Here is a 23,071-nt window from a genome sequence, read left to right as displayed (position 1 = left end):
ACATATGGAATTGCTATTGGCATTCTGTCCGGTTCTCATCTCAGTAGACTGTGAACCATTGGCGAGGGAGGACGTGGCTCCTGTGCCACTTGACAGTAACGCGCACGTGGCGATTTGTGTCGGCAGGTGACGGCCAAAGGTGACAACCGGCTAGTATTTCAATTTTCTGCGTTTATCCGAAAAAAACCGAACGCAACGTAATTAAGTATCACGTTTATGTTAGTTTACACTCGTAAAAATAATTATCGGGTTGTCAATATGATTGAACAAGCGGACTATGAGTAAATAGAAAGTTAATCTATCTCGTTGGTAAGTAAACCTATTGGAATACGTTTAAAGATTTAATTTATTCACAGAATTAATAAGATTATTTAATTTAATATTAATTATTTAGTTTAACTGAATGTGCATAATTTATATTGGATCTTATATATTTTGTATTATATTTTATTGTCAAAGAGTTGAAATAATTCGAGAATAATTTATCAAGTTCTTCTCATTTAATATAAATTGATTAAAATATAAGATTATCTTGTTTAAGGAGTATAAATTAAATATTACAAAATATTTGTACGATTAATGTGATTTTTCTTGGGACAGATTTTTAAAACACGTCATGTCATTAAGATTTATGTGACAATTGAGTGTCATTTTTACATATTCTAGCAAAAAGTAATATAATGTATATTAATTAGCAAATACATTGGCGTTACAATTATTCGCAGCAAAATGTATTCAAAACGATATAACATGTACGAAAAACACAAAATTGAAATTCAAACTTGTTTTGTGAATGTTATCATTGATTTTCCTCATTTCAATATCATTAATCACTGTCAAGTGCAAAGTGCATCGCACAAAAAACCTTCGAGAGAGAAATTATTTTTTCGTTTTCTTTGCCTCCAGAATTCGTTTCACCAACTGATCGAATATAAATAAGATACATTACGTTACATTAAGCGATTTATTCGAAATTTAAATAAAACACACTACGCGCGTAGTATCTCAATAATAATTTCGAGATGCATCACAAAATTCTAAACTTAATTGATTTTAGCAATTTACTCTGGTGGATCGATTTGATGACACTGTCAGGATAATAGAAACCATTTTCTATCCAATAGTCTATTCGTATGTATATTCTAACAAATTGCAACAACATTGCAGCAACATTTTTCTGCAAGATTGCAACATTGCAGAAACATTACGAAATGTTGCTGCAACGTTGTTATGATATTGCAGCAATAGTAAAATGTCCGCCTACAGAAATATTGCAATATAATATTGCAGCAACATAGCAATATAATATATATGCAATAATGCTTTATGTATATTTATCGACATAATATCTTTAATATATGAAAAAAATAATAAGAAATTAGGCCTATAAGAGTCAGGATCTAGCGTGTATATAGTTTTTCTGTATTATAATAATAACGAAATTATAAAATGTAAATTTTTCAGTACACATTCGATTTCCTTCAGTGACAGAGAATATCTAAGAGAAATAAGAAAAAACTCAATTTGCAATTGTGTAAATTCACAATTTCTTTGTATCCGAAATATTCAGATATGCAAAAAGATTGTGGTGGATTTACGCATACAAGTTTTTTCACATCTCTCTTGTCTTCATATAATCTCAAAATTTATTTATTAAAATCTGAAGTATATTAGAAAATTATTATCAAATTTTTGATTTTATATAAGAATGAAAACTATTAAAAGAATTCTTAGTCCAATGTCTGAGCCCCTATATTGGGGTCATATCATACGATACTTAAATTAACAAAAATAGTTATTATATCTTTTTAATCTTACTAGCCGCTCTTTGTAAATTTTATACAATCATCATGACTAAAAATTAAATGCGGAATAGATAGCGCAACATGCGCCGCATAGCGGTAAACGAATGAACTAGCGATTATCGAATACTTTTTTTGTAATATTTTCGGAATGTTGCTGTAACATTACTAAAGTTATATTGTAAAATAATGTCTTTGTAATATTTCTGTAACATTAAAGTAATTTAGGAAGGTCAAGGATAAAATCAATAGAATTAAATGAAGTTTTACGCGAAGTTGCAATATACGAGATACGTAAAAGCCATGTCTCGCTACCCATATAGCACTAAAGCTTGCAACAACATTGCTACAATATGCAATATTGCAATATTGCAGCAATGTTGTTGCAAGCTTTAGTGCTGTATGGGTAGCGAGAAATGGCTTTTACGTATCTCGTATATTGCAACTTCGCGTAAAACTTCATTTAATTCTATTGATTTTATCCTTGACCTTCCTAAATTACATCTCCAGTAACAAGGGATGAATTATGAAGTTTGATGCACACGCGCTCCTAAATTATCGAATGTAGAAAGTTATTCGACGCCTCGGTATATTTTTAGAAAACGTGTTAAAATGCGAAAATGGATCACGTGATGCGCGGATGATTTTCCCGTACAAAAGGCGGATCTTATTCGTGAATGACTCTACTGTGACGTCAATATAAAAGTATAACTTAAATAAATGAGATCTCCGATTATCCGGTAATGTGCATACTCTAGCGTACAATTTATTCCGGAAAGAGAGAGTCTAAATATTTAAGTCTGAATATTCCAGCGCGCGTAATTTATTTCAATCTACATGTGAATATTTGACATACTTATTCTTTTCTATATAGAAATGCAAATATGCATACATATGCACACACGTTTCTCATTCTTTTCACATATAATATCATGCTTGGTTTTGTCTCTGATTTCTTTATCTGCCATCTCGTCCGATCCAAATGGCACATAAATATTCGCTTTTCTAGATGCGACTCTAATGAGTCACATAAATGATACTTTGTGTTGTCAGAGATACTGAACGCATCGAAATGGATTTCTGCAAGCAATACAAATTTCTACATATACTTCCGAGATCTACAAAACGGATCATTTGGCTCTGGCGTGCCGAAAACGGCACGGTGTTCCAGGTGCCGGAAAATGACTTGCCATCAACGACCGAGTGTCTCGTCGAGCTGATGAACATCTTCGTCAATATTTTTACAACACTCGTTGCTGCGATTTTAATTTTCAAATACAAATGCAGCGCGGTCAGAAAGTAAGTTGAAGAAAAAGAGAATATCCCGTCTGAGAGAGCCAGTATTTTAACTTGTAATAAAATTATAATAATTTTATAACTCACGAATAATCATTTGTCGAAAATCGAACTTTATTTATGGGACAGTTATTTCTCACGCAATTAGTTAGACGAATAGAAATATTGCTTTATCTCAATGTCATATAATTACATAGCGATCTAAAATGGGAAACGCGAGATATCAACGTATGTATACGTACTATCTAAGAATACGAAATTTCTCGCGTGTCAGCGTATTGTAACAGAACATCTGTTACATATGTTACTTAAATAGTACGCGAGAACTTTCGGGCTTAATTGAAGCAAGTTTCAATTAAACGAAATGTTCTATTCGTTTGGGGATGTCCTATGATTCAAACGAGAGTTATGTTCATCCCGAAGAATTTATTCCATTTGACGCCATAAGACGTAAGCCGCCGGTAATTATACGTCATCCTTGAATTAATTATTATTGTCTGGAATACAACATGTTCTTTCATCATCTTTCCGCGTTACTTTTATAACAACTATCCATGACAGATTCCAAGTAATATATACATATGTATATTATTATTAATCCATCTATTCGTACATAACGAATTTCAGAATAATCAGTCATATATTATATTTATACGGTTTCATGTAACAATAAACAAAGAGTGGTAATAAATATTAATAACATTATAATATATAGGGTGTTCTAGACCACCCGTACATCGCTTTTCTTTCAAAAACTAAGCATTTTAGAGAAAAACGTTTTCAACAAAAATTGTATGATTTTGAGGGGAAGATGTTGTCATTGGTTTGACCTTGGATGGCATCGTTAAGATCAAGTCAAGGACACCTGCAATTTCTTAAATGGAACCTCTTATTTTTTATCGCACATTCTTATAGCTTACCTCGAGAGCTTTCCGAAACACTATAATAAAGTATTTTTTCATTAAGTACTTTTTGAGTTATTTTATATTTTAATCAATTAGTGTAAAAAAAAAACAAATAATTGTTTAAAAAAATACATTGTAAATAATTTTCTTAAAAACAATTATTTTTTATACTAATTGATTTGTCTCATTAATCTGTACATAAAAGTATTACAGTAAGATTATCAAAAACTAAATATTTTACAAGATATTTAATTTTTTATATCAAAATATGTCAGATTAAAATACAAAATAACTCAAAAAGTACTTAATGAAAAAATACTGTATTATAGTGTTTTAGAAAGCTCTCGACATAAGCTATAAGAATATGCAATAAAAAATAGGGGGTTCCATTTAAGAAATTAAAGGTGTCCTTGACTTGACCTTAACGATGCCATCCAAGGTCAAACCAATGACACCATCTTATGTTCCCCTTAAAACCATACAATTTTTGTTCAAAACGTTTTTCTCTGAAATGCTTAGTTTTTGAAAGAAAAGGGGTATACGGGTGGTCTAGAACACCCTGTATATATATATATAATATTGAAAAACTAAATTTCAAAAAAACTAACACGAGAATTGAGATAAAAGCTGTGAGCTTCTTTGAAACTTAGTTTTCCAATTACTCACTTACCAAGCACATTTACGGTGCTTAGCAGTTGGTTTCTCAAAAAAGCATGTTGATTATTTTCATATGCTAAACTAAAGCAGCACGTTGCAACGTAATTTCACGCTTCGCAGAAGCAGCAGGTTGATAAATTTTGCGGTATTTTCGCAATGACTCTATATCTTGTTTGTCAAAGTACAACTGAATTACGTTTAACTAATCACGCGGTCTGAACAAATTTTCTATTACTATGAATGCTCATATATTTTTCTATTTTCTATTTTTCAAGTTTTTTCAGTATATAAGATGTTTCATAAAATTTAACATTAGATATTAAATTTTGTTCTATTTGAGATATTTGAACAATATGCAAAAAAAAAAAGATATAATATTCTAATGCTTACGAAAAAAATCTATTATAACCGTCGTGAAATATTCGAAAATTAAGTAATATTTAAAAATATCTTGATACGCGCGCGTAGCAAATATATAAATATCTTTTCTCCGATAGAAATTGAAATACTTTGTCTACAATCTTCATAATATCAACTTAACATTACACTTCGAAATATAATACATAAATCCGGAGCAAGTATTAGAAATTTTATTAATGGATCTCTTACCCGGCAATTATTTTATACAGGGTGTCCTAGACCACCCGCACACCTCTTTTCTTTCAAAAACTAAGCATTTTAGAGAAAAACGTTTTCAACAAAAATTGTATGGTTTTGAGAAGAACATAAGATGGTGTCATTGGTTTGACCTTGGATGGAATCGTTAAGGTCGAGTCAAGGACACTTTTAATTTCTTAAATGAAACCCCCTATTTTTTATTGCATATTCTTATAGCTTACCTCGAGAGCTTTCCAAGACACTACAATAAAGTATTTTTTCATTAAGTCCTTTCGAGTTATTTTATATTTTAATCTGACATATTTTGATATAAAAAATTAAATATCTTGTAAAATATTTAGTTTTTGATAATCTTATCGTAATACTTTTATGTACAGAATAATAAGACAAATCAATTAGTATAAAAAATAATTGTTTTTAAGAAAATTATTTACAATGTATTTTTTTAAACAATTATTTGTTTTTTTTTACACTAATTGATTAAAATATAAAATAACTCAAAAAATACTTTATTACAGTGTTTTGGAAAGCTCTCGACATAAGCTATAAGAATATGCAATAAAAAATAGGGGGTTCCATTTAAGAAATTAAAGGTGTCCTTGACTCGACCTTAAAGATGCCATCCAAGGTCAAACCAATGACACCATCTTATGTTCCCCTCAAAACTATACAAGTTTTGTTGAAAATATTTTTTTTTTAAATGCTTAGTTTTTGAAAGAAAAGGGGTGTACGGGTGGTCTAGAATACCCTGTATATGATTACCACATTATATAATAATTACATACGCCTTTTCTTAGTGCTTGGAATTGTTGCTGCATGCAAATGAAGCAATTCCGTTAATCGCGATCGATATACTTCATCGATACTACGTGCTTTTTTATTATAAGGCATTTAATGAAACGGAGTAGCAAAATGTATTCATGCGTGGAAAAAGAGAAAGAAAGAAAAAGAGAAAGAGAGAGAGAGACGCCTCGTGTTAATTATAGGAATAATTAATAACAGGTTGCAATTTTCGCTCTCTCTCTCTCTCTCTCTCTCTCTCTCTCTCTCTCTCTCTCTCTCTTTATCTCTCGTGTCCTCTTCTTTCTCTCGTAAGATAAAGATACTCTGCACGTGATCGCTGATTTACGTCAGCAATCATCATTCGAATAATCTTAATAATATTGATTGCTTATTATAAATTAAATATAAATTTTTTTATATATCAATAAACTGATGTTTTGTACTTCGCAATTGCAAATGGGAACAAATTTTTTTCAAGTATGTTCATCTACAAATTAGCTAATTGGATGTATACTGTTCACCATTATTGCGTAATTAATAACAGGGCGCGTGAATAGAAACTTCAATATATCAATATTCCTTTGTCGTGCGATATAAACTTTCTATAAACATCTTTTTCAAATAAGGGCAGAGATAAAAATATGAGTTATATTTTTTACTTTTATTTATTATATTTTTTTTCATAGCAAGCCTCGAAATACGACGCATATCTATTTTACGAAAGTCACCCTCTGATATTTTTCAATCTTATATTTACTTTACGCAATACACCGAATACCCACAAGGATAAACCAAGCTGACTCCAGTAACATCATGATCAAGATCAGGCGATATATCTAAAGATTTAGAAAATCGCAAGTAGAATGACTCATTTGTCAGAGATCATTTAAATTCGTTAAGGCGCGTATAAACCCAACTGCCTACTCATACTTTACCCATCGAATATGCTCGCATACCTGACGCGATTACAGATTGCATTCATAAAAACGTACTATTTCGCTATTATATTTCTTTATTTTAACTAACTACCCATATAGCACCGCAAGATTGCAACAACATTGCAGCAACATTTTTCTGCAAGATTGCAACATTGCAGAAACATTACGAAATGTTGCTGCAACGTTGTTATGATATTGCAGCAACAGTAAAATTTCCGCCTACAGAAATATTGCAATATAATATTGCAGCAACATAGCAATATAATATATATGCAATAATGCTTTATGTATATTTATCGACATAATATCTTTAACATATGAAAAAAATAATAAGAAATTAGGCATATAAGAATCAGGATTTAGTGTGCATATAGATTTTCTGTATTATAATAATAACGAAATTATAAATTGCAAATTTTTCGGTACATATTCGACTTCCTTCAGTGACAAATAATATCTAAGAGAAATAAGAAAAAACTCAATTTGCAATTTTGTAAATTCACAATCTCTTTGTATCCGAAATATTCAGATATGCAAAAAGATTGTGGTGGATTTACGCATACAAGTTTTTTCACATCTCTCTTGTCTTCATATAATCTCAAAATTTATTTATTAAAATCTGAAGTATTTTGCATGTAAAAAAATTATTATCAAATTTTTGATTTTATATAAGAATGGAAACTATTAAAAAGAATTCTTAGTCCAATGTCTGAGGCCCCTGTGTTGGGGTTATATCATACAATTTAAGCTAATAAAAATAGTTATTATATCTTTAATCTTATTAGACGCTCTTTGTAAACTTTATGTAATCATCGTGACTAAAAATTAAATGCGGTATAGATAGCGCAATATGCGCCGCATAGCGGTAAACGAATGAACTAGCGATTATCGAATACTTTCTTTGGAATATTTTTGGAATGTTGCTGTAACATTGCTAAAGTTATATTGTAAAATAATGTCTTTGTAATATTTCTGCAACATTAAACTACAATATGCAATATTGCAATATTGCAGCAATGTTGTTGCAAGCTTTAGTGCTGTATGGGATCATTCAATAATTTCACAGATTTATAATTTTATTTTTTATCAATTAACAATATAAAATTATTACTCTCTAATATATAGTATATAAGATTTATTAGTATATTCCCACTATTAAAATGCTTCGTTAAACACTCACATTTACATTACGCAATTTTATTTATATGATAAATAGATATTTGTAATAATAATAAGTAGGGGTAATTATACAGTATAAAAAAATAATCTTTCTTTGCTTAGGCCCTCTAAGTCGCTTCTGCCGCTTCACACAAGCAGAACCTTATTTTGTATGTTACTACTGTCAATTCTTTTATTGGAACTGTGCGAATCCATTCTGACATCGATCTCATTGTCATCAATCTTGGCGACGATCGCCGTAGTGTTTTGTTGGATATTACATCGCGAAACCGAGATGAGGGATGGTTTTGGTATCGCCGTGTCAGGTGGTGGATTTACAATAATTGGCCTTTCCCGAGTATGGAAGCTTTTACACTTATGCAGGTACACTATCGATAATTATGAGATAAAATATATCCTCATATGTCTCCGTCTCTCCCTATAATTAATACGCGATCTGATTAAGACTTTAAATAGTTCTTTTTTTTTTTTTTTTTTGCAAACCATTACTATTCATTAAATTAAAAATTTCTTAATTCTATTATTATTTGTAAAAAATATCATTATTAGTTCACATTATGTATATAAAAAAACATTATTATTACTAATGACAACTTCTCTCGACATAGTTTTATACTTATTTAAAAAATACTATATTTTTATCTTATCTGTTTTTTTTTTATGTTTATGGGGATATTTTGGAAATTATACCGAAAGAAATATTTTAGGCTTAACCTGACCATCCGACATATTCGTGTTGTAACAATGGGGATTACCGCTGCTTGTTGCGGATTACTCGCTATTATCGATTCTTACACCCTTTATCGTATGGTGAGTAACAGTTTGATCCTTCAGTCGAAAAGATTTTTTATCAAAGACTTATAATTAATATCTAAATTTATATCTGTAAAATTCTCTCACAATTTACACAATATAGCGTAGATATAAATAGAAATTTAATTCAATGTATTAGGTGTACAACTTTGCTTCCGCCGTTTTCCTATAGATGGCTTTAGCGGTAAGTAGTGGTCGAAATAAATAGATCATAGACGTCATGCGATAAACTTGGGCATCTGTCAACATAACCCCATAGAAACATTAGTCGATTTGTGTCCGCGTCATAAAGTTATTCCCGATTGAAAATGTCAGTTTACGAGCCAAATTCTCGTCATTTGCGGGAGGTTTTAAATTTTCTGCTTCAATATGAAGAAATCTACGGCTGAGGCTCATCGAATGCTCTCAAATACTTATGGTGAAGCGTGCTATTAATGAAAGAACGCGTCGCGAGTGGTTTCAACGCTTCAAGAACGGTGATTTTCACGTCGAAGCGCGGCATAGCGGTGGAAGAGAGAAGGTTTTCGAAGATGCAGAATTGGAGGCATTACTTAATGAAGACTCGAGTCAAAGTCAAAAAGAATTGGCACGATCATTGGGAGTGACTCAACAAGCAATTTCAAAACGCCTAACCAGTTTTTTACAATAAAGCCTCGAATTTCGGAAAAAAACGGCGGAAGCAAAGTTGTAGATCTAATACTTCGCATGATTTTATAATTATAATATAATTTCAATTAATAATATAATAATATAAATTTCCCTTCTTCATTACATATCGGTTTCATCTCGAAGATAATATTCACGCTTTTCTTTTCGATATGATCAAAGTGCGTGATTCATTTTCCGTATGAGTTTAAATTTGATCGCGTAAGATGACATCAGGCATTCACAACGAGGGTAACTTAAGCCGATAGTTAGCACAAGGAAGTTATATTCTTATCGACGGTGCCTACATTTTACGGTTTTACATTTAGCGAGTTTGTTTGAACAATAATGATTATTATCATGCATCGGTGAGACGTGCTTATCGAACGCTAATACGGTGCTTTTTGTTCAAGCGTTATTATGCTGGCACGACGACAAAAATATATAAGGCAAACTTTCAACGAAGATTTTGCTTATTTTAAAGTCGTACAAAAAAAAAATATTCCGATTTAGAAAAACTGATATGTATAATCGAATTACTTTTTCTATATAAATATAAAGAGGCATTTTTACCCCTATTATATACCTTTTCTCACTCGTTAATATATCTATTGTATCCTCGGAACTCGTAGTTGAAGTATACAGATGTATTAAAAGCCTTCTCACCATCTGCGTTTACGACTTCCTCGACTCGATAAAGGCAAACTGCTAGTGGCGTTTTACTTCTCGAATTTTCCTCTCTACGCAAAGCCAAATGTATAAACATCGCATCGTTCAGATACTTCAGACGGTTTTCTCTAGGGTTGCACGAGACCCAATACAAGACAATATTCGCAAAAATATTGTATTGGTCTTGAAAATTTTAATCTTGTCTTGGTCTTGAGAGGATTTTTGTATCAAAGATCTTGTCTTGTCTCGTCTTGCCTTGATTTTTATTAACAGTTTTTATTTAACGCTAAATTATTTGTCAGCTTGATAAAAAACAGAAAATAGTAAGTATATCTGATTTCTTCTGTTATCCGAAGCGCCGAGCACGATTTTCGTTTGTTCTTTACTGCGTATGCTCACGTCTCGATTATGCAGACGCGGTCTAAAAACTAAACCAAGTTCTTCTGCTGAACATGCAAACATTTCCGAAAGTGATAATGAAAGTTCGGAAGTAAGTGCAGTTAAACAATGCACATAGAAAACTTATTTTAGGTATGAAACGAGAAACAATGAAAAAATCGGCGTATGTTTATTATGTCAAAAAGAAAATTTGACTAAAGAAATAAAAATGAAAAATAGTAATACTACTGGATTAAAAAAACATTTGGAGAAAGATCATAAAAAAGCATATGAAGATTTATTTGGATTAAAAGCAATGAGAAATAAAATATCGTCAGAAAAACAAAAAGCGATAGATATATTTTTAAACGTAAGTATTGAAATTAAACTTTATAAATTAAGTAATATAAAGTAATTAATTTGCGCTATTTTTATGTCACATTAAAGTGTGTAATGATAATGATGCGCAGACTCTTTAAATTTGAATTTTTTAAAGTTTTTAAATTTATAAATGTTTTTATTTACTAACAATAAATAAAATTTTTTGTCTTTCTCGCCTATTTCCATATTAATTAAAATCTCCGTTCAGAGATCGGGAACAATTAGATAACTTTTTTTAACAACCAAGACTTCTTGATAAGATCAAGAATCTTGATAATTAGTTTTGGTATTGTCTTGATAATTAATTTAAAATCTTGTCTCGATCTTGTCTTGAAATTCAAGACTAGATCAAGACAAGACCAAAACTAGTCTTGGTCTCTCGCGCAACCCTAGTTTTCTCACCGTGAATACATCCGCGAAGATATTTCGGTTTTGCTTGTTAGATGCAGAAGAGCAGGCGGTATACCGTTAAAAGGCTCGATAACATGCGAAGCTCCTATGCGCACTCCGCCTCACCGTTCCTAAGCAGAATCACCTTCCACTGGGTGACTGACCTGCTGTCACGCGGTTATTACGCATCACTCGAACTCCACGACCTTGGACAACTTCCGAACGAGGAGACGGCGAGGAACCAGTTCGAATATTTCCGCGATATTTACGAAACCGAAAGGGTATATCGATTCTTTCCTTTTCAAAAAAAAATTTCTATAAAAGATGATTGATTCTTTTTTTCAATACGTTTAGCAAATAATCAATTATATATAATTATTACATATGTCGATTACACTTTTATATTTCATACTCATATATTTTAACACAGTAACATCCTAATACATAAATTAAATTTTTAATAATTAATAAAATTATTTTTATGCACAATTTATTTTTATATTCTACGCGTGTATATTTATACGAGTTAAATTATTAAATTCCTAGCTACGAAGCCATGGGCAGAAAGTGTCATTATGGAAATGTTTCTGGAAACGAATATGGTTGGCTTTCGCGGCGGGCGGTGTCTTAAAATTGCTAGGCGATGCTACGACTTTGGTAGGTCCTATGGCAATTTCCAAAATCATCAATTATGCGTCAGATCTTCAAAACAATACTACATTGAGCGAAGATTTCTCTTGGAAGGTACCGTCATATCTGTCATATCATTTTACAGTATTAAAATATGACTAGCCATTTAAAAAAGATGGACTTTATTTAGGGAGCCATGACATTTTCTCAAATTCTAAAAAATGGCTATTTTTGGGGGATCTTGATTTTTCTTGCGACCATTTTGCAAAGTACAATAAGCCAAGCTTCTACTCATATACTCTGCGTTGAAGGAATACGTTTGCGAACAGCTCTTCAGGTAGTGTAATTACCAGCGTTATACGAGAGCAGAATTATTCAGGATTATTGAAAATAAATGCAAAGTATTTAATTTAGAATCTGGAGAGAATTTTTTCTATCCTGCTTGTCATTCGAAGAAATACTGGATAAATAAAACTTGATGAAATTTTATTGAATTGTTCAGGCGTTAATTTATGATAAGGCTCTTCGACTATCTTCTTGGAGTATTTCTGAGGAAGAAAAACCATCCGACAAAGAAAAAAAAGATCAACACTGTTGTCAACAAGCATTTGACATTGGAACTTTGACAAATCTCATGTCCGAGGACGCGTATAACGTAATGAGTTTCTTCTGGATCGGTCATTATATCTGGGCCATTCCGTTAAAAGTAAAGATACTTAAATACACAGAGCAACATTATTATGTAATGCATGTATTACATGTCTCTATTATGTAACATTTCAGAAAAAAAGTTATTTATATCGCGAAGAAATTTCGACAGTTAACGCAGGATAATCTCTTTTATTATAGATCCTTTTCTTTTTTTAATTTGTATAGATCGCTGTTATCATCTTCCTTCTATATTTAAAATTGGGTGTCAGTGCAATTGTGGGAGCGATTTGCTGCATATTGATCGTCACACCGATGCAGCTCCTTCTCGGGAAACGAATGTCGGAAAATTCCAAGTCCATAGCAGTAGGTTATTTCTTAATTTTTTAATCGTCTTCTCAAATTTTTTCAATTACTCCATTTTTTTCTGATTCTTTTTAAAAAAATTTCAATCAGCCAGTAGAACGAATTCAATAATAATAAAGTATATCAATCATATTATGTTATTTAATTAATATAACAGTATAATCTTTCGTTTAATATTTAATAATAATAATCGCAAAATATCTTCAGGAAAGGAGTGACGCGCGACTACGTCTAGTTAATGAAATTCTTCAAGGGATGCGACTTATCAAACTACGTGCCTGGGAAAATGTTTTCGAGGATCGCATACGCACAACCCGGAATCAGGAATTAAAACTGTCAAATAAGGATTCAGTGTATTGGGCAGCCATCAGTAATTTTTCTTACATTAAAATATCCATTATATCATATAACGTGTATAAGACACGGGAAAAGATGCGGGAGATTAAATTTCTATACAATTTTTTATAATTTAATACCTATAATTTTAATAAGTTTTATAATTCGGTTATTCTCCTGATAAAATTTAATTTAAAAAATTGAATAAGTTAATTTATACGTTAATATCGCAGACTTTCTGACGCATGCCTCCTCCGTTCTGATGACCCTCTGCACATTCGGAACTTATTTCTGGTTGGAGAAACGAAATCTTGATGCGGGAAACGTTTTTGCCAGTCTCGCGCTCTTTTCACAGCTGACCGTGCCGCTCTTCATCTTTCCGGCGATAGTGCCGATTATCATCAACGCTTTAGTGAGGAATTACGCGTTACTGAGATACTACTTTTCATATTCAGTCTCCGTGAGACATTCTTTACGGTATCTCTTTGTAGACTTCTACAACGAGATTAGAGGAGTTTCTTTTCCTGCCAGAGATCGTAAATATCCTCCCCGAACCAAACGATCGTAAATCGGCCGCAGATACATTGTCAATGACAAATTCCAGTATCGATAATGATGTGAGTACTTCTTAAACAAACAAAAAATAACTAATAATATTTGATTAAATTCCCTTTTATATAGATTACGAAAAAAACTTTTTTTTTTTTTTTTTTTTTTTTTTAACTACAATTGTCAAAGCGCAATTAAATTTTGATAAAACATTGTATTTTATAATTCGATAATTCAACTCAATACAACGCGCGTTATTTTCTTCAAGGTCGAAGTTATTAACAGTCTGACAACTTTCGGATCGCTCGTTAACATAGTGGAGGACGAGGAACATCCGCGAGCGAATATCTCGAGCGAGTTTAATTTGACAATTAACTCCTCGATTGATACAGTATTCGAGAAAGATCCGGAAGTCCCGGAATCCGTCGTTAGAATTGGATCGAGTACTTTCGCTTGGGGACCTGATGAAAATAAATTAATCATTAACGCTCTTAATTTTCCGCGAGGTGAATAAAATTAAAAAAAAAAAATTATAATAAAGTGTTGAATTATTCATCTCTTTCGTTTGCATTATTTTAGGACAGCTGACGATAATAGTAGGAAAGATCGGAAGTGGCAAGACCTCTTTATTGTCGGCGCTCTTAGGAGAGATTCAAAGAATCAACGGAAACATTGAGTGGACCAAGTAATTACAATAAGGAAAAAAAAAAAAAAAAAACAAGAAATAACGATGATAATATTTTATGAGCTAAAAGTATCGCATGTCATCTTATCAGGGGTCTGAAGATCGCGTATGTAGCGCAACGGCCGTGGCTTCAAAACGCAACTTTGAGGGACAATATTCTCTTCGGTTCGGCGTATCGATCACGAAGATATCGTAACGTTCTGCGTGCATGCGCACTTCAACCGGACGTGGATATACTTCCCGGTCGAGATTTAACTAGGATAGGTGAACGGGGTATCAATTTGAGCGGTGGGCAGAAACAAAGAGTCACTATAGCTCGAGCATTTTACAGTGATGCCGATGTCATCCTCCTGGTTCGTGTTTGTATTTTATGTTACATTTAATATTAATGTATCAATTTCTTGCGCGAAAGATTTATACGTAAAATTTTTATGTTAAAAATTGCTTGCAGGATGATCCATTGTCGGCGTTAGATCAGCACGTTGGTCGACAGATCTTTGATCATGGCGTGAGAAAACTCATGTTGAGAAGCGGTCGAACTGTGATTATGGTCACTCACAGATTGGACCTATTACAAGCTGCTCATCAGGTTTTGCGATTTTATTGACATGAATATTCTATATTAATTTTTTTCAAAGATTTAACATATTACATTGTGCACAAATAAAAATATATTTTTCTTTCAATTCTTCTCTGTAAAAAAAAAAAATTTATTTCTATTATATTACGTAATTATTTCTATTAAAAAAGAATAGAAGTATATAAAAATTGATTTTAAGGTAATTGTCATGGATAACTGTCGAGTCTGTGCTGTTGGAACAAAATCCAGTATCGAGGATATGGATCCTGAATTGGCGACCGAATGGCAAATCGCGGATTCAAGACAGAAGAATGAAAATCATTTTCAAAAAACTGCCAAGGATAGATGGTCCTTGATTAGACTAGTCTCTAGAATTGGAATTGGTGTAACAAAAAGACACGCCAGCGACGGATCGTGGATCATCGACCGCGATGCCCATGTGGTAAGTAAAAAGGACAGAATGTATTAACGAGATATCTTTAATCAGAAATTTAATGTAAAGATAATATATATTATCGCGACGATAACATTATTTTGTTATAAATCACTCTTTCAGAATCCTCCAGCATTTGTACCTTTAAGATTGCGCCGAACAACTTTATCTGGATCGAGATATCTGAGTCACGATCTCACTGATCTTCCGGTACCAACGGAAGAATGGAATATCGTTAGAAAACGATCAAAGACGTATCGCGACAGATCGACGAGTTTTCAAACGCAAAATCGGCGACCACCGCCGGTTCTTCGACAGAGCAGCACACCGATGATTCTCGAGAATCGAGAACACGTGGCATCGAGGTATAAACTTTCCTGTTTTACGCTATAAGAAGAAACCTGGACCATCCATGTCATCAGGTCTTTGATGCAAAATTTGATTTTTCTTTAGCAAAAATCTTTAGCATTATCCGTCACAAATTTTTAAAATTTAATATTGAATTATTTCTTTGCAATTACATAATAAATAAGAAAAATGAGTATAAGATAGTATAAGATATAATTATACAGGGTGTCCTAGACTACCCGTACATCCCTTTTCTTTCAAAAACTAAGCATTTTAGAAAAAAAACGTTTTCAACAAAAATTGTGTGGTTTTGAGGGGAACATAACATGGTGTCATTGGTTTGACTTTGGATGGCATAGTTAAGGTCAAGTCAAGGACACCTTTAATTTCTTAAATGGAATCCCCTATTTTTTATTGCACATTCTTACAGCATATGTCGAGAGCTTTCCAAAACACTATAATAAAGTATTTTTTCATTAAGTACTTTTTGAGTTATTTTGTATTTTAATCTGACATATTTTGATATAAAAAATTAAATATCTTGTAAAATATTTAGTTTTTGATAATCTTATCGTAATACTTTTATGTACAAAATAACGAGACAAATAAATTAGTATAAACAATAATTGTTTTTAAGAAAATTATTTACAATGTATTTTTTTAAATAATTATTGGTTTTTTTTTGCACTAATTGATTTGTCTCATTATTCTGTACATAAAAGTATTACGGTAAGATTATCGCAAATTAAATATTTTACAAGATATTTAATTTTTTATATCAAAATATGTCAGATTAAAATATAAAATAACTCAAAAAGTATTTAATGAAAAAATACTTTATTATAGTGTTTTGGAAAGCTCTTGAGTTAAGCTATAAGGATATGCAATAAAAAATAGGGGGTTCCATTTAAGAAATTAAAAGTGTCCTTGACTTGACCTTAACTATGCCATCCAAGGTCAAACCAATGACATTATGTTATGTTCCCCTCAAAACTATACAATTTTTGTTGAAAACATTTTTCTCTAAAATGCTTAGTTTTTGAAAGAAAAGGGCTGTACGGTCTAGGGTCTAGGATACCCTGTACATTCTTAATTAATTAGCCTTATCTCTTGTATCTAATTTTCGTGCAGAAAAAGAAACAACACTTACGACAACGGACAGCCCAACAGTATGCTAAAACAATTCTTCTCCACAAGGTTTCAATTTTCTTTTTACATATAAATAAATAATTTACATGTATAAACATATTTTACATATAAAAACATAATAATTCAAATTTTAGATATCCGGAAGAAATGGCAATAAACAGAGACAAAAGTCGACTGATACTAAATTCTAATAAGTAATTACAGCAGGAAAAAAAATTATTACGAAATTACAAGTAAATAATTCAAATTCAAGTTGTTTTTTTTTATCTCTTTCAGAATTAGTCAACAACAGGAACGCGATCATTTTCCGGTAAAACGATTTCTATCGATAGAATCGCGAATCAGTGACGATATGGATGACATGGAAGACAGTTAGTTATCAAAACTATTTATATATAATTTTGCATATATATCTTTGAATCTGTTTTTATATATACATGGTCCCCTCTCTTTCTTTTCTTTTTTCTTAAAATATTTATTATGATTTTGGAATCTTTCTTAGCTCTGGACGGTGAGGATGCAAATGAAGAAAATGAATTTGAAATCGACGATAAAAGTGGGATGGTAACTCGAATGACTTGGATGGAATATCCAAAGTCCGGTGGATGGATGCCAGGACTCGTTTACATTGTAGCAGCATTGGCCTATCAAATTCTTCGCGTATATACCGATCTCTGGTTGAGCCGATGGACGGATCAAAGCGTTTATTCGTCGACGAATGATCAGGATGTAAATAGATAGTTGTAATATTGGCATCGATTAATTACGTAAGCGACAAAAGTATCGCATTCGTGTATCATCTCAAAATTCATAATTCAAGAAAAAAGAGTGTATTTAATCAGCTCTCTGCATCAAAATATTAATCAATAAAATCAATTAATCTATATATTGTATTAATGATATTATTATTAAATATTAATAATAATTACTATTGCAAGATAATATTTACATGCTTGAAAATTTAATGGAAATATCATATTTACAATAAAATAAGAAATAACGATGTGATATATTCGTGTTTTCTTTTAATCGAGCAATTTTTTTTTTTTTTTTTTTTTGCAGACGGTATCCTATTTCAAGGTATACATCATCATATCCGTGAGCTCTATCCTTTTATCAGTTTTGTATAATGTAGCAGGACAGTGGGCAGGTGCCAGAGCTAGACGCAAATTACACCAGGAAGCCATCGCTGGATTACTCGGCGCGCCTATCTCATTCTTCGACTATAATCCAATCGGAAAGATCTTAAATAGATTTAGTGCCGATATGGGTGTCATAGACAAGGTTAATATTCCGTCTCATACTGACAATGTAGGATAAAGTAACGACGAATTATGTGTCGTTAAAGATAATTGAAAAATATAAAATTATTTTATACGCAAATTAATTTCCATTTCAATGTTTTTTTATTTTTTTTTTAAGAAATTATCTACATCGATCAAGAGATTAACATCCTTTGTATTACTTTGTGGCTCGGCGATGATTGTCAATGTTATTATTTCACCGTGGTTTTTAATCGCCGCTGTACCAACCAGCTGCGCTTATTATATATTACAAAGATTCTACAGGCGAAGCGCCAGACAATTGCAACAACTAGACGGAAGGTATTATTGATAGTATCTTATCATAATTTTTCGTATAAACCTTTTAATAAATTGACATAATTCCATAAAAAAAATTATTTAAAAATTTCTTTTAACTCTCTTATCTCCTTATTCAAAAAATTAATAGTTTACAATGTGCACAAGTGATTTATGACATTCATATAAAAATTACAGATGATAACTAACTAAATAATAATAATTGATAATAACTGTCCAAGTGAAAGACAATATGAACGAGACAGCATGCATTTATAAATATTTAATAGATTTCTTCTCTCTAATTCGAAGATAGTCACTAAGTTTCTTTCGCATCTCTCGCTTCCTATAAGCGGGAATGTATAAATAATTATATGTATGGCTGAAGCACGAGGGGACCGGTAGCAGCGCATTTCTCAGAAACTTTGTCCGGCCTTCCGACACTGAGGGCATTCAAGCAAGAAAACCGTTTTATGGAGGAAACAATGAGACGTCTCGACATAAACACCAACGCGTTTCTTATTCTAAATACCAGCAGCAGGTGGCTCGGCATCGCATTGGTAAAAATAACGAGCAAAGTGCATTGAATATTAAAAAATTTAGATTCGAAAGCCAATCATTGAAAATTTGATAATCGTGATTAGCATTAAAAAATTTACATTAATACAATATTATTTGATACAAATAATTATATACATATATATACTTTATGAATCATATCGGTATGTACGAAACGTCTCAGATTTCTTGATTCTAATAAACAATCTTTTCATAGTTTGATAAATATTTTCAGGATTATCTAGGCGCTGTTATTGTGGTAACAGCTATTTTTGCGGCCTTACTTTCCGCAGAATTATACCCAAGCCGCGTAACACCTGCTCTAGTGGGCCTAGCGATCAATTATACTCTCTTGGTACCGATATATTTGAACTGGGTGGTCAAGTTTACTGCAGAAATCGAAATGTATATGGGAAGTGTGGTCCGAATTTCCGCATACAGAAACGCGCAACCAGAGAAATATCACGAAAACGGTAACTATTTCAGCTTGAAATTTTATCAATAATTTATAAGTATTTATTTAACAAAATTTTTTCATTACTTAATTTTTTCTTTATTAAATTTTTATTTTCTGGGTTTTAATTTTAAAATATTAAAACACGAAGTACGAAGTACTTTATTGATGATATAAAAGTATCTTTTAAATATCTTCATATTCTCTCTATACTTCGTTATTTCCCATTACCTTCTTTATTATATATATATTAATTATATTTTTCGGGTCTTAGATTTACGAGTGGCCGATGATTGGCCTAATAAGGGTGAGATTGTTTTTGAGAACGTCTCTCTGCGCTACGATGTAGACAGAAATCCGGTGATCATAGACTTGTTTTTGAAAATACCAGCCGGGCAAAAGGTAATTAAATCTACAATTAATAAAAAAAAAATAATTTTTATTAATATAATATAAGTAATAATTATTATAGTAAATAATAATAAAACAGTATCTCTCAAAATAATAATAGATAAGATAAATAAAACAAATGTTAAATTATCTTGTTTTTTTCGTTTAATATGTAAGGAAATAAAGATATATTATGAACACGCACATACAAAATTAATATTTGTATAGTTGGGCATTTGTGGAAGAACCGGTAGCGGAAAATCATCTACCGTGATGGCTCTCTTTCAGTTAATCGAAATCAGTCAAGGACGTATTTTATTAGACGGGATCGACATCCGGCAAGTGCCTCTTAGAATATTACGATCGCGGTTATCGGCCATACCGCAAGATGCAATAATGTTTAGCGGCACAATTAGGTCTGTATATATAAACAGTGAAATTTCGCAAGTCTCTTGTTACGAAAAACGTTCAAAGTCTTTAATACTCTTTTCGACTCGGATACTTTATGAAAGTTATAACTTGGTAAATTATTTCTCGTAGAGAAAATTTAGATCCACTTTCAGAACATGAGGACCAAGAAATCTGGCATGCCTTGGAACTCTCTCAAGTCAAAGATGCTATAGCTTCGCATCCAGAAGGACTAAGTATGTGTAAATAAATTTATATAATGAACATAATATATATCTTTATTTAACTTCAGCTTAACGCCAAGAAGTGGACTTGGTTTACACAATACCTATAACTCACATCCCTTTCTCATTTTCTCATGCATACCCTTATAACTACTTATAACTAATAACTATCTTATAATCCTATTTTTCTTATAACCTTCTCCTTCTCCTTCCAAATTTTCCTTCCTTTCGCATCATCTAACACATCGTTCCACAATTTTTCCTCTACTTCATTCTCATCCTTACCTATTTCTATAAACCATCTTTTAGTTACACACACATCACAATTTAAAATAATACTTATACAATCCTTGCCTATACCGCAAAATACACAGGCATACGCTTCCTCCCCTAACCAATATTTATTTCTATTATCTATTGTAGACCTTCCTCTTCTGAATCCTGTCTGGCTTTCCGGTAGCAAACTCAGTCTCTCTGTTTCGTCTTCAAGTCTGTTCCTCAAAATCTCAGCATATATCTTATAAGCCGAGCACAGCCAAGATATGCCTCTATAGTTACCAGCCTTATTAGTATCACCTCTCTTATACAATGAGACAATTATTGACATTTTCCAGTCCTTGGGTACATATCCCTCTTTCCATATCTGTCTCAATATTTTCACCAGCCCTTTCTTCACTGCACCTCCTCCGAATTTCCAAGCTTCTATCAGTATTCCATCCACCCCTACTGCCTTCTTCATTTTCAACTTCCTAACCGCTATCCTTATCCCCCTTAAGTGCAAACGTTACCTTTCTTTTTACCGTACCTTCTTTACCATCCTCCAATGGGTTTCCCTTCTTGCAAATACCTTCCTTACCGACTCTTGCCGTCTATTTTTATACATTGGCAGTTTCGACATTCTAACCTCAATCCTTTGTCGTTCCCTTTCCTGCTTTATTACGACTAAACTATTGCTCCCCTACACCTACCTTCCCTCACCCTGCTTCCTTCCTATTCACTTATTTTATCCTACCTTACAAAAATACCTCTCTTACTCCCTGTACTTACAAATTTTAGCCCATACTAAAGCACGCATTCAGCACGCCTCCCCTCACTCACACGCCCTCTAACCAAGTCCTATAATGAACATAATATAAAAGAAGATATTTTAAAAATAAGAACGTTGTGGGTATGTATACAAGACACATACAGCATGTAATAGAATATAATTTTGATAGATCTCGAGGTACGAGAAGGCGGTGAAAATTTTTCAGCCGGTCAGTTACAACTCCTTTGTATGGCACGTACGATTCTTCAACGATCAAATATCATTGTACTCGATGAAGCAACTAGTGCGCTCGATGTACTCACCGAAAAGTCGCTTCTAAAAGCGGCTGCCGTTGCCTTCGAGAACAAAACTGTGATCATTATCGCGGTTAGTAGATATTTTTATAAATTAAATATGCATTTTGCCAAGTAAATAATTCGTTTTATCAACGAACGACCAACTTTAACTGTTTTTAAATGTTCAACTAATCATAAAAAAATATATGTTTATTAAATCTGCACAACACTTACAAAGTTGAAATTGTCTTCTAAAATTATCACATTTGCATAAATTTATTTTTTTAATAACGTTATATATTTAACATATTTAATATATTAATTTTAATTCAACATTTTATTATTATTATTTATAACATGTTGCAACATTAAAATTCTTACACTATCTTAAATTTAATTTCGTTATAATGAGATTAGATACAAAATTTTAACAATTATTATTATTAATATTTTCGCAGCATCGAGCGGCGGCTTTATTAGGTTGCGATCGTATTGTTGTTCTTGACGAAGGCAGAATCATCGAGGAGGGCTCACCGAATGATTTAATGCAGCAACAAAACGGAATCTTTTCTACAATGGTCAAAACGATTAACCAAGGTGACGAACCACAATGATTGTAAAAAAAAAAAAAAAACTACGTGTCAATTGACTTCACAATTTAATTGATCATAATATATTGATTAAGATAAAATTTTGAAAAGACTCTAAAGAAGTATATTTTTTTTACTATATTATAAGAATAATATATTTTTATTTGTTATACTAATATATGTGACTAATTTCCTATCTTTGAACAATATTTTATTTTTGTATCATGAATATATTTAAGATAATTTATGATTTTTTGTAAATAAAAGAAAATAGATTATAAATATTATACATGTAACGTATGTTGAAATAATGTGTATAAACGTTAAATATATTTATAATTTATATATATGTATATATACACGCGC

The 23,071-nt window shown here is 31.8% G+C and overlaps 1 protein-coding gene across 2 annotated transcripts; it reads left to right on the top strand.

Annotated features, from left to right (window-relative positions):
• Nucleotides 1-61: 61 nt before the first annotated feature.
• Sur (Sulfonylurea receptor) lies at nucleotides 62-22,819 on the top strand. Of its 2 annotated transcripts, XM_070311722.1 has the most exons (33): nucleotides 62-309; nucleotides 1,058-1,131; nucleotides 2,856-3,101; nucleotides 8,281-8,541; nucleotides 8,886-8,988; nucleotides 11,508-11,735; nucleotides 12,001-12,198; nucleotides 12,275-12,421; nucleotides 12,587-12,790; nucleotides 12,961-13,098; nucleotides 13,306-13,468; nucleotides 13,668-13,846; nucleotides 13,926-14,051; nucleotides 14,252-14,489; nucleotides 14,563-14,668; nucleotides 14,760-15,021; nucleotides 15,120-15,257; nucleotides 15,448-15,690; nucleotides 15,805-16,046; nucleotides 17,161-17,226; nucleotides 17,313-17,372; nucleotides 17,455-17,549; nucleotides 17,681-17,907; nucleotides 18,241-18,258; nucleotides 18,322-18,462; nucleotides 18,601-18,782; nucleotides 19,147-19,318; nucleotides 19,552-19,789; nucleotides 20,045-20,172; nucleotides 20,389-20,576; nucleotides 20,701-20,804; nucleotides 22,010-22,206; nucleotides 22,574-22,819. In XM_070311722.1, exons 3-33 carry the CDS (start codon nucleotides 2,875-2,877, stop codon nucleotides 22,727-22,729), a joined length of 5,175 nt encoding a protein of 1,724 aa, XP_070167823.1. In that variant the 5' UTR covers nucleotides 62-309; nucleotides 1,058-1,131; nucleotides 2,856-2,874; the 3' UTR covers nucleotides 22,730-22,819. The 2 variants fall into 2 exon arrangements, with proteins under 2 accessions (XP_070167823.1, XP_070167821.1); XM_070311720.1 differs by lacking the exon at nucleotides 1,058-1,131 and having other exon boundaries at nucleotides 18,241-18,462.
• Nucleotides 22,820-23,071: the final 252 nt, after the last annotated feature.

This window comes from Polyergus mexicanus, unplaced genomic scaffold (assembly GCF_030449975.1).
Source record: "Polyergus mexicanus isolate NDT 795.1 unplaced genomic scaffold, iyPolMexi1.0 SCAF_20, whole genome shotgun sequence".
NCBI classification, from domain to species: Eukaryota; Metazoa; Arthropoda; class Insecta; order Hymenoptera; family Formicidae; genus Polyergus; species Polyergus mexicanus.
This window is presented reverse-complemented; position numbering and strand designations above follow the sequence as displayed.